The sequence below is a fragment of the Neofelis nebulosa genome, chromosome 5 (genome assembly GCF_028018385.1).
Source record: "Neofelis nebulosa isolate mNeoNeb1 chromosome 5, mNeoNeb1.pri, whole genome shotgun sequence".
NCBI classification, from domain to species: Eukaryota; Metazoa; Chordata; class Mammalia; order Carnivora; family Felidae; genus Neofelis; species Neofelis nebulosa.
In genome coordinates, this window is record NC_080786.1 from 84562126 (window position 1) to 84579810 (window position 17685).

The following is a 17685-nucleotide window of genomic DNA, read 5'->3' on the forward strand; positions in this document are numbered from 1 at the left end:
AAATTCAGACAGGAACTAGAATTACAGAATTTATTCCATAAATATTTAATGAGCACTTCAGAAGAAGAAAATGGTAAAGGCAAGTATAAATAAATTGACAAATGAGTAGAGGGAGGATGTATGAATCATTCAAATTCCCATCCCTTACCTTCTTTTTATTCCTTATTGTTATGGCTCCTCTTCCTATCTAGCATTTAGTCATACACCACATCTCATTCTTACATTCATTACTTAAATCAAAGAGTGAAAACAGGATATCAAATCAAAATGCACAAGTGAAAGTAGTAATGACTAAGAAAAAGAGGTGGCATCCAGTCCTCTTTCAGTCCGAATCCATGTAATTAGAGAAAGGAGAGCAAGATACAGAAATATCAAGAGAGAAGATAAAGAGAATGGAAAATTGCCAAATGACATATCATTCTTGTTTCCCTGTTTCCTTATTTATTTATTTATTGTTTTGTTTTCATCTTAAATACAGAATTAAGTTATATAAACTTTTTTTTTTTTTTTTAGTTTCATGCCCTTTTTTTTTTTTTTTTTTTTCCATAAGCTGTCTGTCAGATATGAGTCCCAATTTATCTTTAAAAAAGGGAAGGAGGGGCGCCTGGGTGGCTCAGTCGGTTGAGCTTCCGACTTCGGCTCAGGTCACAATCTCATGGTCCGTGAGTTCGAGCCCCGCGTCAGGCTCTATGCTGACAGCTCAGAGCCTGGAGCCTGCTTCGGATTCTGTGTCTCCCTCTCTCTCTCCGCTCCTCCCCCGTTCATGCTCTGTTTCTCTCTGTCTCAAAAATAAATAAACATTTAAAAAAAATAAAATAATTTAAAAAATAAAGTAAATAAATAAAAAAGGGAAGGAACAGTCTTCCTCTTCTCTTTTTTCTGATAGGATTTTTGTGGAGAGAACCTGAGGAGGTAGACAGGGTTAGCAGTTGGATCACATCTGTCTTCAGGGAGCATCAGTTATCTCTCTTGACACATGGGCTAAAAGGAGGAGGTCTGTCAGAAAAGAATTTCTAGGAGAGCCATTAGACTCTAACGTGATCTGACTTTAAGACTGGAAGAAGCAATGATTGAAAAGAACTGGTGTGAGGCAGGTAAACCTGGAAGGAAAATGGTGTCCACCCATCAGGGTTTAGGGAAATTAGGCTAAAGTCTCCACAGTAATCGATGTTGGCACCTTGCCTCAGCAACTAGTGGCCAAATGCTCTGAGAGAGAAATAATTCCTAGTTGTAAACTATTTTCTCAGGAATTTGAACCTGTAGGGGATCCCTGCAAGGGAAGTGGAAAATTAAGTTTTAAGATTAATGGGAGGATCTGTGGCCTAGGAGAGGAATATGGAAACCCTTCAGAGAAAACCCTTTTCCTTTCAGGGTTTCAGGGCAGCATACGTAAGACCCAGACTGTAGAACAGAAGCCATAATTTGGAGTGTAGGGAGAGGGACATCAGGACTGCCTTGGGAGGTGTTTGTATGTGCGTGTTTCATTTTCTGTTTCAAAAGAAAGCCTCCTGTCAGACCTACTGAATCAAGTTCTTATTCTCTAACCTTTCTACCCCTCCTGCTCCCAGTTGAAAACCACTGTTGTAGATCTCATTCCTGGAGGTTACCATGAGAAACAGATTATGGAAGAGGTTGAGACTGTCCCCACATCTCACACTGCAAGTTTAGGTGGCTGTGTAATAGTTCCTTCTGTCTTTTTGAGTGATTGATTAAGCAGGAAAAGAAATTTAAGACTGTCCTACGTTAAAAATGAGAAGTCTGTGCTCTGAAAACTACTTTTTGCTTTTATGTTGTTACTTTTTCCTTAGTTTTCTAGGGAAAAATCCATTCCTTTGGAACATTCTCACCTTGTCTGAGCTGAACTGTGGAGATCTTGGTCAGGATACATGGGAGAGTAGTGTTCTTCTGAACAGCCAGGGTGGTGGGGACAGGTGGACAGATAGAAGTAAAAACAGGACAAGAAGAGTTGGGGAGTATCATCTAAATTAAAGATTTATGGGGCGCCTGGGTGGCTCTGTCAGTTAAGCAGCTGACATTGGCTCAGGTCATGATTTTGCAGTCCATGAGTTCGAGCTCCACGTCGGGCTCTGTGCTGACAGCTCAGAGCTTGGAGCCTGCTTTGGATTCTGTGTCTCCTTCTGTCTCTCTGCCCCTCCCCTGCTCTCTCTGTCTCTCTCTCTCTCAAGTAAATAAACATTAAAATTTTTTTTTAATTAAAAAAAAAATAAAGATTTCCTTCTTACCTCAGACTAAGAGCAGATGTTAAAGGAAAATGTGAAATTTCTCTTCATTAAGTAATAGTTTTTCTAAAGTGTCATGTTTTCAGAGAATATTAATTAGTAGTTTCCTTTATAAACCAGTTATTTACATTTACATTTTATTCTTGAAGTACTCAGATACTGTAGCTTGCTACAGTTTGGGGCAGAGTGCTGTGGTAGTAACTTGTTTAGAGTAATCAGTGAATTTGAAGCTAGCTTCTTTTATCATGCAGTTTTGGAAAGATTGAAAAAAGGAAAGATAAACATAATTTGACAATGTGTAAAAGTCTTACTTTCAAATTTATCACTAGTGTATGTTTTCCTCCTTTGGTCCTCAGATTATGAACAGTTATAAAGAAGAGAATGGAGGTGCATTTAAAAATGATAGGCATCGGGGCACCTGGGTGGCTCTGTCGGTTAAGCGACTGACTCTTGGTTTTGGCTCAGGTCGTGATCTCGCGGTTTATGGGTTCGAGCCCTGTGTTGAGCTCTGCTCTGGCAGCACGGGGCCTGTTGGGGATTCTTTGTCTCCCTGTCTCTGCCCCTCTGCTACTTGTGCTCTGTCTCCCTCTCTCAAAATAAATAAACATTTAAAAAATATAAATAATAAAAACGATTGACACCTTCGGGCTCCTGGCTGGCTCAAACTATAGATATAGAGTGTGCTACCCTTGATCTTGGGGTTGTGAGTTTGAGCCCCATGTTGGGTTTAAAGATTATTTAAAAATAAATTTAAAAAAAAGGAATGATAAGCACCTTGCAGAAGCAGTTTAAAGCACAATTTTTATTAGAAATCTTTTTTTTTAAATCCCAACTATGAATTTCATATTTATCAGAAAAGAAGCCTGTCAGGAGGTGCAAGTTCTTACAGCCATCTAGTTCTTAGATACAAGGCATTTATTAGAACATTATCTCTTCCCATATATTCAGGGTACTCTTTCCTAGACTGATATCCTACTCTAAGGTCAAGAAAGTATACAGTAAGCTACCTGGTGCTGTAACTTCGACAATAAACCATTTGATCAAAAGCAAAATATATAACAAATGTGGCTAATTTCTTGTTTGTTTCTTTCTCCTCATATAAGTCCAGTTTATTCTGCTTCCCAGAGCTGTTGTCCTGTATCCTAAGCTGGGGACTGTGTTCTTTCTTGTTTGCTGTGTGGGGCTCGTGTCACCTATTGTGCAGCAGCAGTGTACTTAACTAAAATCAGGGCTCTGTTTTTATAAGCGTGGCAAATCATGAACCATCTAAAGCAGAATTCTCTTTTAAACAATTTCAAGTTTGTCCACAACGAAACCAAGAACGAATTGGAGAAGATGTTGAAGTGTAACGAGGAGCACCCGGCATATCTCGCAAGCGATGAGATAACCACAGTGCGAAAGAACCTGGAATCCCGAGGGGTAGAAGTGGACCCAAGCTTGGTAATAAATATTGCGGAAAAGCCTGAACTTACTTCCTTAATCTTTGTTCTTGCGGTAAAATGTTGCTACTTCTCACATGTTACTCGGATATAGAAGTGCTTGACCTGACTTGGGTCACGTGTACTTTTGCTGACAGTAAAAACAGTCACTTTGGTTGTGTACAGAGTAGAGATTTATTCTTGGCGGTGTTTTCTTACGGGTAATACTTTAATTCGTAATGAGGAGTTTGAGACTTGGAAAAGTGAAGTACCTGGGCATGTTCAGCAGTTAGCTCTTGCAAAAGGAGGTGAAGCCCAGTCACATCTCTGCACCACGTTACGCCGTTTCAGATAGCAAAATAGAAGTTCTGCTTCAGTGTGTTTCATTTATATATATATGTTTTCTCTGTCAAATGTACCTTAATCAGGGGCGCCTGGGTGGCTCAGTTGGTTGAGTGTCTGACTCTTGATTTCAGCTCTGGTAGCTGGTAGATCCCAGCGTGGTGGGATCAAGCCCCATGTCAGGCTCCACGCTAAGTGTGGAGCCTGCTTGAGATTTTCTCTCTCTCTCTCTGCCCCTCTGCTGCTCACTCGCTGTCTCTCTTAAAAAAAAAAAGTGCCTTGGGGCGCCTGGGTGGCGCAGTCGGTTAAGCGTCCGACTTCAGCCAGGTCACGATCTCGCGGTCCGTGAGTTCGAGCCCCGTGTCAGGCTCTGGGCTGATGGCTCGGAGCCTGGAGCCTGTTTCCGATTCTGTGTCTCCCTCTCTCTCTGCCCCTGCCCCGTTCATGCGTTGTCTCTCTCTGTCCCAAAAATAAATAAAAAACGTTGAAAAAAAAAATTTAAAAAAAAAAAAAAAAAGTGCCTTAATCAGGTATGAGTGGATTTAGAAAAAATGTGAATGTTAAGTTTGTATTAAATTGAGTAGTGCCTTGGGGTTCTATCTCATTTTCCTCACATCATCATAATAAATATGAGAATAAAAATAATTACAGACTATGTTTTGCTTATCTTCATGATGCTTATTTGGGGAAGATTTGAAAAAAATAACTGTTTCTGGGCCTATGTACCCCAGTTAGAGTATAAGGGATTAAAACCTCATTTTAAGGGGCGCCTGGGTGGCTCAGTCGATTGAGCGTCCAACTTTGGCTCACATCACGATCTCACAGTTTGTGGGTTCGAGACCCCCATCAGGCTCTGTGCTGACCTCTTGCTCAGGGCCTGGAGCCTGCTTCAGATTCTGTGTCTCCTTCTCTCTCTGCCCCTCCCCCACTCACGCTTTGTCTCACTCTGTTTCTCAAAAATAAATAAATGTTAAAAAAAAATTAAAAAATAAATAAAAATAAAACCTCATTTTAATATTAGCTTAAGTTAACTTAAGTGAAACCCAATTAGAAAAATAATTCTAAGAAGGAAAACAATCATATAAGAAGTTTCAGAGCCACACAGAAGTTCTTTTAAAGATTATCTACTATTTATATTTTTGCACTTGAGAAATGAGTATATTTAATTTAAATTCCCCAGGAGGTCAGAACAAGAAAACTGGTAAAACTCAAAGCAAGTTAAAGCTGTTACATGTAGCATTATTTGTAAATAGAAAATGAAATTAAAACTAATGATTACATGAAATTATTAGTTGAATATAAATTTAATTTATCCATCCTTGGACTTTGCCTGCATATTAGGATATGGATTGGCTGTATATATTGACTTTCTCTGAGCAAGAAAATCTCAGCCCTTTTTCCAAGAGACATTTTGTTCTTCCAGTGCACTTGATGAAGCTATAAAATAGATAACAAGATAATTATGACAAACATAGCAGATGGACTACTGTCAGAGATGTAAATTCTAGCGCAGTTCCATCCCATTCACTAGTAATACTGACATCATCTCTGAGCTTCCACTTTCCTCTGTGTTACATAGCGTTGATTGTACTGGTTGTACCTGCGTACGATTATTACTGGTCTACTTAGAAAAGACGCTTGCAAGAACCTTGAACACTTTGACAAACTACGTAATAATGACACGGCAGGAGTCATTTTGCTATGGTAACAGCAAGATGTAGTAATCAGAAAGGAAATAACTGTTGGGTTGATGGTCTGAGACCAGCTTCCTAGTCCTGACTCTGTCCTTAGATAAGGCTCACAACCTCTTTTTCCTTGGGGCCCCTTACCTCTAACTAGGGGCGATAATAATCCCAACCCTATCTACTCTACAGAATGATTATTTGAATGTAATAACAACGGTTGTTAAAAACACTACATATTTGGAAGTATATAAACTGGTAAGGGGTCAGAATAGTGGTAAATCTTTTGTCTTAAAAAATTTTTTTCTTAATGGGTAAAAATGGTTGGTAGAATAACACTGCCACTAGTTTTAATTAACTTTTTTATAAATAAACTTCGTGGATGACTTTTCAGAATGTGTTTGGTCAACCTGAGGGGAGTGTACAGTAACTCTTTGGTTTTGTTTTCTTTCTTCATTTTAGATTAAAGATACTTGGCACCAAGTTTATAGAAGACATTTCTTAAAAACAGCTCTAAACCATTGTAACCTTTGTCGAAGAGGCTTTTACTACTACCAAAGGCATTTTGTAGATTCTGAGGTAAAGTGTCTAAAAACCAGGGAAAATGCTTTTAGTGATGGTTGTTTGGATGCTTGAAAGTTGACTATAGCTTTAGCATTTGTTTTAAGTCTTTTGATCTATCTGCTGGGAAAAAGTATATATGATTTATGTCTGAAGAATAACCTAACTCCTATCTTTTCTAAGGTTTTTACCACTTTATATTTTACACACAATAAGATTTTGTGTGCAGAGAACAGGCACTAAACCACTTAATTTTTTTTTTTTAAGAATTAACTTTTTTGTAATAGAAAATAACACATCTTGTTGTGGAAATACAGTAAAGAAATGTAAAAGAAAATTGCAAAGGGAAATAGTCACTTACTAATATTCCTTATTAAGGAATAAATCACTTATAATCCCCTGACCTAGAAGTAATTTTAGTTAACATGTTTATATGTCTGTTAATCTTTATAGTTGTGTGCATGTGTATAACATAATCCATTTGCATAGTGGACATCATCCTGCAAAAACAGCTTTTATTGTGCTTTTTCCTATATTGTATTTCTTTATATCACCAAAATCTTTAAATAATTCTTTGAAAGAAGTGTATGAAGTTGTACAGTGTAATGTCATGTTTCACAAAGTAACCGCTAGGTGGCAGCAGACTGATGTATTTTGAGCATTTTCTTGTAAGTAGAAGTGCTCTGAAAGAACTCTATTAATTAGTAATCAAAGGCCCCTAAAATGCTTTTGAGTTTGCTACAGCTTAAAGGAAATTTGTATGTAACTATACCTATGTAAAAAATGGCAAGTGTTTTGCGTAATTTAATCGTTGAGAAGACCTCTCTACAGAATAAGCTCTTTTTGAAGCATATCATTAATTTATTTTTATCTACAAGCTGCATTTCAGAACTGGCTTGCATGCATGCTCGAAGAAAAGAGGTTAACCTAAGGACATATTAAGCTAACATGGTTGTTAGCTGAAACTAAATACAAATTAAGGGTATATGCTGTGAATTTCCACTTGTATATAATGTCATGAAATTCTCTACTTCCCGGATTCATTTGCTTTGTCCTCAGAATCAAAACAAAGCTATATAGGAGTGAGGTAAATTGAATGCAAATCACGCGGAAGTTCGTGAACCCTGAGCAGAAATGATTCGGTGGCTTCTGTCTGCGATAGGAGTACGTGTATTAGATAAATCTGAGGTTTTTTGTTAAAGCTTAGGGTATAGGTATTAACTTTAGTAGTCAGTCATATGTGTTTGTGATCATGGTTTTCACTTTTAAATTTGCATCTGGTAATCTTACTGACCTAATATTTTAGTTGGAATGCAATGATGTCGTCCTGTTCTGGCGAATACAACGCATGCTTGCCATCACTGCAAATACTTTGAGGCAACAACTTACGAACACTGAAGGTAAGCCACAGAGGGACCACTTTCTAACTTTGACAGCAAAAATAATAGTAGTAATATTCATTTAATAGAATGATGCCAAGATACTTCTTTAAAAATAGGTTTATTAGAACAATTGAAAATTAATCTGCCCTGAAAATATTAGTGAAAGTAAATCATAATTGAGAAAGATGGGAGATAAAACGTACCAAGAGTCTCCCCTCATGACACAAAAATTCTGTTAGAAAAGGAATCCTAAGCTTCATGTAGTTTTTGGGGGAGAAACCTGCACTTCCATTAAAGAGTTAGTGCTTAAATATGACTGTCTCTGAGAATTGTATTAGTTTTATGCTGATAAAAGTATTATATGATAAGTAAAGAGTCTCCCTGTAACTGTGGGAAGTTTGAACTTAATAGATCAAACTCGATGAGAAAAATAAGAACTTACCCTCCAAATACTGCTAATTTTATCATCCTTGTGCATTCATTAGAAACACAGCTCCTCAAGTTTTTGTTTACTTTGAATAGTCAGGCGATTAGAGAAAAATGTGAAAGAGGTATTGGAAGATTTTGCTGAAGACAGCGAGAAGAAGGTAAAACTGCTCACTGGCAAACGAGTTCAGCTGGCTGAAGACCTCAGTAAGTGGTTCTTCCTGCCCTCTACCTTCCTGCCTTTTCTCCTTCCCCATTTCCATTATTTGTTCATCCAGTTACTCTCAAACTATAGAAATGTGCATGCAAAGAACATTTTTTCCACTGACTGAGAGAAAGGTGCTAACTCATAGCCCCATCACTTGCAGTACTTTAATGCATGTTTCTTAGAAACCAAGGTTTCTCGTAGCAGCCATAATGCAACCATCAGAATCAGGATGTTGACACTGATTGGTTACTGCATCTAATCTTCAGACCCTGTTCAAGTGTCGCGTGTTGTCCTGATATTGTCCTTCTGTGTAACAAGATGTTCCGTGCTCATCTCGTACTTTGATCCGGCTTCCTTGCTTTGCAGAATAGTAGTTAGAAATTAAGAGCTGGGTCCTAGGAATGCTCATTGTCATTGGACTATCACTGCTCCCAGACCCTCTCAGTGGAAGGAGCTGGGGAGCAGATGCTGTATGCATTCGTGCGTGTGCGCGCACATGTGCGTACATGTGCAGATGCACGTCCGCACGTTTACGCCTGTATTCCTGATCACATGTATACGTCTATGTTGAAAGCCATAAGTTGTCACTGGTACTTTCCATTTTAATTCAGTAATACAGGGTTCATTCTGTTTTTCTCCTTTTGCTGACAATGAGAAATCTGGCTCCAAGTATCCTTAATATATTTACTTACTTTGTTCAGTCTCCCAATATGTAACGAAACTTGTCACCGTCCCCTTCATTGCACAGGCATCCTTCTCACCCAGCTCAGGCTCTGATCACCCAACTCCAGGCCACCACCACAGCACCTCACCCTGTGTTGACACCCATTTTACCTCATCCAGGCTCTGATACCCCATGCCACGTTGCCCTTCACAGAGTCCTTTTTACTGAGCTCATGCACTGGCATTGTGTGCCAGGCATGTCCCCCTTTATCCTTCCCACGTCTTCCCCTGCCCAAGGACACCCTCCTCACCAGAAGCCAGGTCCTGCTTTCCTTCGAGGATGCCCTCGTCATCCTATGTGTGCTCCGGTACCCTGCACCAGACTGGACTGCCCTCCTCCACAGATACTCTCCTCACTACCGGGCCAGGCCACTGGTACCCCCATGTGAACACCCTCTTTGCCCGGCTCAGGTTCTAACACCTCCACTAGGCCCACAGGGCTTTCCCCTCTCGCCACCGCTCCCACACCTCCATCCTAGCTTGGCCTTACTGATCACTTTATCACTTAGTTTGTGGGGGATATTTGGTTCTTTCCTGAATGCTAGTGCAGTCCTAGTTTTCAGGTACTTGGATTACATATTGAGATTTACTTAGATCCTTGAGAACCCAAGGAAATCCGTGAAAGAGTTATGTTAAATAAACATAAAAATACTGAGGTTGGTGCTTCTGTCTGAGCTTACTTCGTTACAAGTTTCCCTTATGTAATTTCATGAAACAAAGTATTTTTCCTTTCAAGGTGTGCTTAAATTTACTGTCTTAGGAGTTTTCTGATATCTAAGAGAAAGCAGATACTAAATAGGAAGAAATTCTTCAAATTTGAAAACTGTTTCTAAACTGAATTTATGTCACTATAGTACCCTAGAGTATCTGAGAGAAACCAGTGGTTTTCCTGTTTAATACCCTGCGACTCAGCCACATGCACTCCACCACTGTCTTGTCCCTTTCTCTGTGACCTCAGCACGTCGTTTGCTCTCTTTTCTCTCCTTTCTGCCTTTAAATAATCTTGTATTCGAAACATATCTCATTTTAGCTCTCATTTCCACTTTCTGTTCCTTTTCTTTTAGTTCTTTTCATGCCACGTTGTCAGAATAATTCAGTTTGTGCTAGCTTATAGATCTGTGTTGGAATGTGAACTGCCCTTCACTAGCTGTATTATCTCAGGCAGGATATCTGTCAGAGCCTTAGCCTCTTTGTTTGTAAAAATCACTCCAATAGTTACTATATTGCTAGGAGGGTTTTGAGGAGAATTAGTTCAAAAACCCCTTGCAAGTCCCTGCTTCACAATTTTATGCCACGTTAGTGCTGTTACAGGAAGAGGTGTGTCAGTGTTGCAAGGTGTACAAATATATTTCTTTTGTATCCCCCTGGACATGGTTATCAGACAGTGAAATACTTCACTGTATTTTACCAGCATATATAATTGTGAGTGATTAAAAACAGTGGGTCTTTTCTCATGTTTTGTAATAGAGCCTTATATAACCCCATTACGTTCCAGTCCCGGTTTGATTACTTGAAGAAAGTGTATTGCTAACACAGATTTGTGCACTGTCAAGCCAAGTCTTAGATTATCCTGCTGGTTTTCCTGAGAAAGTACTCATATGACTCCCTTGAAGTGATTTACTACTTTTGTACATATAAAATTATAGTCGTGTTAATGTACCAAATAATGGCCTTGGAAGCAAGTGTTTCACCAGTGACTCGGCTTCATCATTCACACTGAAGGAGATGAGCCATGACTTTGTCTATTAGTTGGAGAAGAATCTTGGGAGTACCTTTCCCATACTGTTTATCTTTAATGTAACACTTGGGAATATGGTCAGGGATCCTTTCAGCCAGAAAACTTTCAAAGTTTGGACAGTAACTACTGTATTACTTGGATCAAAGTTTTTAGTACAGCATATTCAAGTAGAATATATAGTTAACGGAATTCAGAGAAAGGGAAGCAGCCAAAAGAGTTTTTACTACAGTTTCAAATCAGTACAGGGGCAGAGTATTGTGGAGGCTCGGGAAAGTTTGATGCATCGTATTTTTTGCCAGTCTTATTAAATAAATGTGCTCAGTTCTAAATCATTTCACCACTTTCCTTTGGAAATTCATCAACTGATTGTCCTGAGTTAGGAAGACCAAAGAAATGAAAGAAGAGCCCACCCCTTCTTGTCTGTAGAAAAGAAGTCGTACGTAGGAACCAGGGCTCTTTGGAGATGTAGTGGAATCCACAGCTGGAGCAAGAAAACGTTAGGATGAACCCGGAGCTTCCTAAGATGAGAAAGTAAGAAAGTACGTGAAGGGAGATGGGAACATGGCAGCAAGGCAGAGAAGCCAGTTTGAAAAGGCTCCCGCTGGCCACAACTAGGACAATTCGGGCATCAAAATAAATAATCACAGGTACAGACTGTGACCCATCTAATAAAACAGGATTCCATAAATTGATGATTGTGTAAGCAAATGAATAAAATTAATTATATCAGTGAGTAAAACCAGTGATAAGGAATGCGGTGTTCATATAAGCACACAAAGTATCTCCACACAGAATAATTAAAAGAGGAAAAAGTAACTGTACAGTGGCGAAGGCTGGCAACAACCACCTTAATCAAGCCGTCAGAGTTATTATTATCAGTTACCACCAAATCAGAACTGTGTGCAGCCTTCCAGAATGCAGTGGGAAAAACCCAGTGTCACTCCTTGGATATTTGTGCCAAAGATGTATAACTTAAATCCAATCATAAAGGTCTATCAGACAAACCCAGATTGAGGCACAGTCTATATAATAATTGGCCTGTAATCTTCAAATGTATCAAGATCATGAGAAACAAGGAAATCGTGAGGAACTATTCCAGGTCGAAAGAGCATGGAAACAAAATGCAATGTGTGATCCTGAACCTGACCTTGTTGCTCTAGAGGACATTAATGGGACGGTTGGCAAAACTTGAATGAGATCTGAAGGTTACATGGTAGTAATACATCAGCGTTAATTTTTAAATCTTGATTAAATTGGGATTATTTAGGAAAATATCTTTATTTGTAGCTAATACACAATAATACAGTATTTAGGGTATATGGGATGTAATGACAGTAAATTATTCAGAAAAAATATGTTCTATGTAGTATCCTTACAGCTTTTCTCTGAGTCTGAGATGATTTTTACATAAAAAGGGTAAAAAGTTGTTTTTATAACTGGATTTGTTTATATAAATATATCATGGTCATATGAAAATAATTTAGAGAAAATTAGAATTTTTAAAATGTGATCTCTGAATATGTCAAAAGGCTGAGTTACTTCCTGGATAGTTTGATAAAAGACATGACTCATCTTTCCACCTAAATTCCTTATTTACAGCGTCAGATTACACTTAGAACTGTTTAGCGTTGAAATATGCCCACTACAACCTTCATGAAATTCTTTTGATTTTATATAGCAGATTTTATTTCAAAGGATTTTTTATAGATATTTAAATATAGTGTCAACTTAGATAAAATCTATTTGGGTTAATAATATGTTCAATCTACTTATTGAAACAGACTGCAGTTTTAAAATGCCTTCTTTGAAGAGGGGAGGATTAGAATAGTATAGCTCAGTTCCAAGTTTTTCTTTCTATAATGAGCTGTTTTATGATTTGTGAAATCTTTTATGATTGTCACCATATAAAACAAGTGATAGTGCTAGCGTCTCACAGACATTTTGGAAGTTGTTCATCCCACCCTGGAAATGGAGTATCTGGGCACCGGTAACAATTGCTGTAATGTTGCTAAAGTGCATTTCACCAAAACAGCATGGAAATTCTTTCATCGTTTGTTATATGACTGTTGTACCAACTGTTAACTAGGGTAGTGTGAGTTTTGGACCTTCCTATCAATTGCTTGGGATTTAGAGCTTAGTTTTCTTTTTAAAATCTTGTTCACTAAAGCCTGAATTACTTTTCATTCTCTGTGCACATAATCAAAGAACCCTTGATACCCAGGAATTAAAGGGGCATTACAAATCATTTCGATCGCTCTAACATCTACGGTCTTTCCCTTCTGACTTTACAATACATTTCTTTTCATTTTCATATCAGAACCTGTTTATATCAGAAACTGTTTATGAATGTGAGCTAATATTTGAATACTTTCGCTGTGCCGGGATTAGGCTGTGTGCCTTATATGCATTCTCATAGGTATAGTCATTTGTCTTATTTTATAGATAAGGATATGGAAGCCTAGAGACACATGTGTAGTAAGTGGGAAAGCAAAGATTTGAGTCCAGGTCTTTTAGCTACTGTGCTGAACTAATTTGAGAAAAAAAACTCAAGCCATAGAAAAATATAATTACAAAATATAGTCCTTTACATTTGGAAGGTTATAGTTAGCAGTATCCTTTGCAGAGTGGGTCAGAAAGACATAGATAGTAGTGATTTAATATTTAAACTTTGAAAGGACATGAAAACTTTGATAGAATTGGAACATCTGGGTAAGGGGATACTAAAGTGTTTACTAAAGTAAACCAAGCCACTGACACATTGAAAGGGTTAATTTTCTTTATATGTCTTGTGAACATGTCTCGAAGTGTATTCTGTCAAATTCCACCGTTATGAATTAAGTAGTTTGTAAGTTGCCCAAAATTCAGGCACAGGTTTTCAGTGTGATGTGTTCATGCTTAGAGTCTTAAGATCCTCTTGTAACAGAGAATCTATATTTGAGCAGAATGGCTGTTCTCTAAGTTGAGGGGTTTTTGAGCTGGTCCGGGAGCATTGAAATGTGTAATAATAAATTTCGGTGTATTGCTTCCTACTTTTTGTACTTTATATGAGTTGAAGATGTGCTTCAGTACAATCTTGAGTAACTTCATTACACCTCATTTACTAATGAAAGTGAAAACAGTGATAAACTCCTTTACTTGGGCTGCCATTGCACAGGCTCATTTTAATGATATAGTTTGATGCCCTTAATGTTAAAAACATTAGAGAGCCTAGTAAATTAGAATTTTCCAATATCCACAGCTTTTTTTCTCCTGCAGTTGATTTGCCCTGCTGACTCCCTACACGAGGTGGCAACAGCTGGCCTTTCACTGGAGCCGGGGGATTAGGGAGCAGGAGTCAGCAGCGGGCTCGCCTCTCGCCTCTTTCGACTGTTCTTTATTGTTTGATGCCTGGGCATCTCCCAGACAGCCAGCAATTGTTTCTTAAAACTTAAAGTTTGTTTCTCTTGCGAGTGTACAATGCTGGTGGGGCTTGTCTTTGTGTCTCTTCACTCTCCCAGTCTCCTCTTATAATCCATCCTGTGCTTTCTCTTGGTAATTAGAAAGGAGCAGAGTTGCAAGCTTTGTCTCTTAGTGTGCATAAGATTCAGTTTTGACTCTAAAACCTTAGATGGACATTTTCTTTTTCCCCAAGCTACCAGATACTCACTAACACATCATTTTTATAAGGAAAACTTTGTTCCTTATTAATACACTAGTGTATTTTTGAAATTGTGGTGATAAAAAGGGCGTGAGAGCAGAATGAACGAGTGCTGCCATTTTAAAAGCTAAAACCGGAAGAGAAATGCACCATAGCTGCTTAAATCCAAAAAGGATTTAAATAAATAAATCCATACCTTTATTGGTATGGCATGGGGAATGGAGTCAGTGGTACTGTAATAGCGTTGTGCGGTGACGGATGGTGAGCGTGGTGTAACATATAGGTATGTCAAGTCACTATGTTGTACACCTGAAACTAATGTAACATGTGTCCCAACTACAATTAAAATGTTTTTTAAGATTTTTTTTACTAGCTCTAAAACAGAATTCTGATTTATAGAGTAGTTAAGAAATATCTTTATGCCGTGATAAAACTTGAATAAGGAATAGTCAGAACATATCTAGATGGAACCCTCAGAATGATTTTGTTGTTCTTTATTTAGAAAGGAAGAATGTCAAGATACTCTCCAATTTAATTTCCTTTGGTTACTCCACATTCCTGGACTTCTCCCACACCTGCCATATCCTTGAAGGCCATTATGGATGACAATAGTGGCCACGAAGTAGTGTGAGGCTGAAAATTATCCTAGAACATGATTGTTATACTCAGAATCCAGAACTTAAAATTATGAAAAAGGGAACTCCCATCTAAAACTATTTTTCCAGAGTTAGGTCTCTGGCCTGCAAATTTTAACACGTCTCCATAGGGGATTTTTCTCTGCTCCACCACCATCCACCCTCCTGCCCCCAGATCTGTACTCTAGAGGGTTCTTCCTGTTCACAGCAGTAAAACTGGTCGTTTTATTAATTGGGATAAAATTGACGTATATCTTCTTTTAGTGGAGTCTTAGAAACTGTATGACTGTTGAAAATTTGTTAGGTTATTTGAACTATATCTGTAGTAGCATAGTCATTTTGTGTCTGTCGATACAACCAAAGAAAATGAATCTTAAAGGGCATTGAAGAGAAACGAGTGGCATTGAATTGTAGAATTCTGAGTCCATAGGCTCAAAGAGGGTTTGGTTTTTATTTTTAAAGGCACAGTCACAGAAAATAGGATAAAGCGCCCGGGAGGGAAAACATGAAGTATAAGGACCCCGTAGTTTCACTTACATCTAACCACTGCAACTGCATTTCTTTGGCCAATAATTGCAAGACCTCAGTACTCTTTGTCTTGTCTCTCCTTGCATCTAGCACATTTCTAAGCAGTCTTTTCCCTTTGTCTCTTTCTTATGTCTCTCACGGTGCCTTCTTTCAGACCATTATCATTTGCTCGACCAGTATTTTTCCTCCTCCCTACTTATTTACCTTCCTCCAGAGATTAAAAACCTTACCGAGGTACTGCCAGTGTTGTTTAATTGAGCAGAAGGCAGACTTCCCACGGTAGGCAAGTGTAAATCAACCAAAATAACCAGTTAAGAAAGAAAAAATTTTGAGTCTCTTTTGACCAATCAGTTCTGCTCAAGTGATTTGGTTCTTTCATAAATTCACCATACCTTGTATGGTATATATTGTACATGTTCAGTGACTGTTTAATCATGACCTTTCCATACGGTTTCTTCAGTAGCCCCCTCTTCCTGACTTAAAAAAGAGGGAGAAGGAAGCTAAGTCTTCTCATGATAAGGAACCTTTCTTCCACTCTGTCACCCAGAAAGCTACCCTCTTATTTCTCTTGTAGAGCAGCTTGCATCCTCTGCTGCATTCGCCCCTGTACCCACCCCTGCGTTCACCCCTGTACCCACCCACTCCCTTGCTGACGTCTTGTGATAAGGCTTTCACCCCTAGTGAAAGCACTTCTTTCTAAGTCACCAGTGATTTCCTAATTGCCAGTCCATGCAGTTCACTAAGACACTTTCATAATTGTTTGTTTGTTAGGCATTTTTAAGTTCTAACTTAAATGAATATTTTTGTTCTCTTTAATATTCGCGTACTTTTTGGAATGGTTTTTAGTGGAAATGAGTATATTTAAAAAATGGAAAGGTTGAAACAGCTCTCATTTTCATACAGAATAAAGTAACTTTCTGTTTTATGTTATCAGCGTTTGAGGTCTTTAAGGTATCTGTGCAGGGTAAAAGCAATTAAATTTTGAATTTTGCGAGCTTGTGAAGTAATATTTTTCATAGTAAGGTGAAATTGACAAACTAAGGAAGGTGGTGAAAGATTATTTTTACCTTGAGTCTGCGTAGGTCAAGTAGACCCTGCTTTGTGTTGTAGCCAGAGAAGGAGAGAGACGACACGGCACAAAGAATAAAGTAATCCTCAGGGAGAGTCCTCTGTGTTAGAGAAGTAGTTATTTACACACAGAATTCCACATGATGAGCCTGAGTGGTGTGCTTTCCAGGTTATTGATGAGAAAATCCAGACTCAAAATGGGGCATTTAGAATCAAGCACATTTTTCATGGCCTAACTCTATCTTTTAAAGAGAGCATTGAAGAATATTGATCAGTTGGTACAAGATTAAAATGACATTTACTTCTCTGTAATCTTATATAGGCTACTGGTATTCAGTGCTTTATTAGCAAGTATATTCTTTTTGCCTTAAACTCACATTTTAACTGATTAGAAATAAGAACAAAGATAAGAAAGGTCTCTTCAGTAATGATTGAATTGAGTTGATCATTTTGAAGTAGGTTTTATTTACATTTTGTGATATATGTTTATGTGTATATTCTTACGTATAAAAAAGCCAATGTACACATTTTCATCTAGAAGTTAGGCTTTTTTTCCTAGCTAGTATTTCTTACCACTTCCTTACTGAGAGTCTAGAATGAAGTAACATCTTTAAAGTTGGGATTAAATTTTGGTGTGTTTTGTTTTTGAATTATGTTTTATGTATTCTCTCCATTTCTAAGATGGAAATAAATGAAATCTAGTCATTGAAAACTAAATCTAATCACAAAACAATCTACTGACCTGTGAACAGTATGTTAAAAAAAAATAAAATTAAGCAAGATTTGAATAAATATTTTTTTTAAAGAACTGGGCGAATTGGTGTGCGCTAAACTGAATGAAGTGTGCTACTTTATGAAGTAGGGGTCTCAGGGTAGTTGGGAGAGGGGAGCTAAAGGCAAAAGGAATTTTAAGTTTTTACTATTTTATACATTCCTAAACTGTTGCTTAGAATAAGCATAGGAATAAGCATAATGCAAAATTGCCTTAGAAATTTCATATTCTTAATTTTATCATATTCATAGAAACGACAAAGCTAAGTGACCGAATACTTTCCCAAATAATCTCTTGGTGATTGCGATGCCAAGAAACACTTCAT

The 17685-nt window shown here is 38.0% G+C and overlaps 1 protein-coding gene across 6 annotated transcripts in view; it reads left to right on the top strand.

The window, feature by feature from the left end:
* The window catches only part of OPA1 (OPA1 mitochondrial dynamin like GTPase), an 86041-nt gene that overhangs the window by 52632 nt on the left and 15724 nt on the right, over positions 1-17685 (top strand). For 5 of the 6 annotated variants that reach the window (XR_009262097.1, XM_058730870.1, XM_058730872.1 and 2 more), the window contains 4 exons: positions 3540-3680; positions 6145-6261; positions 7550-7643; positions 8148-8258. Coding sequence is in view for 4 of the 6 variants with exons in the window: in XM_058730870.1 (XP_058586853.1) it covers positions 3540-3680; positions 6145-6261; positions 7550-7643; positions 8148-8258 (463 nt within the window). In the remaining 2 variants the exon portion in view is untranslated. Of the gene's footprint in view, positions 1-3539; positions 3681-6144; positions 6262-7549; positions 7644-8110; positions 8259-17685 lie in introns of all 6 variants that reach the window. The other variant, XR_009262098.1, reaches the window with a different exon arrangement.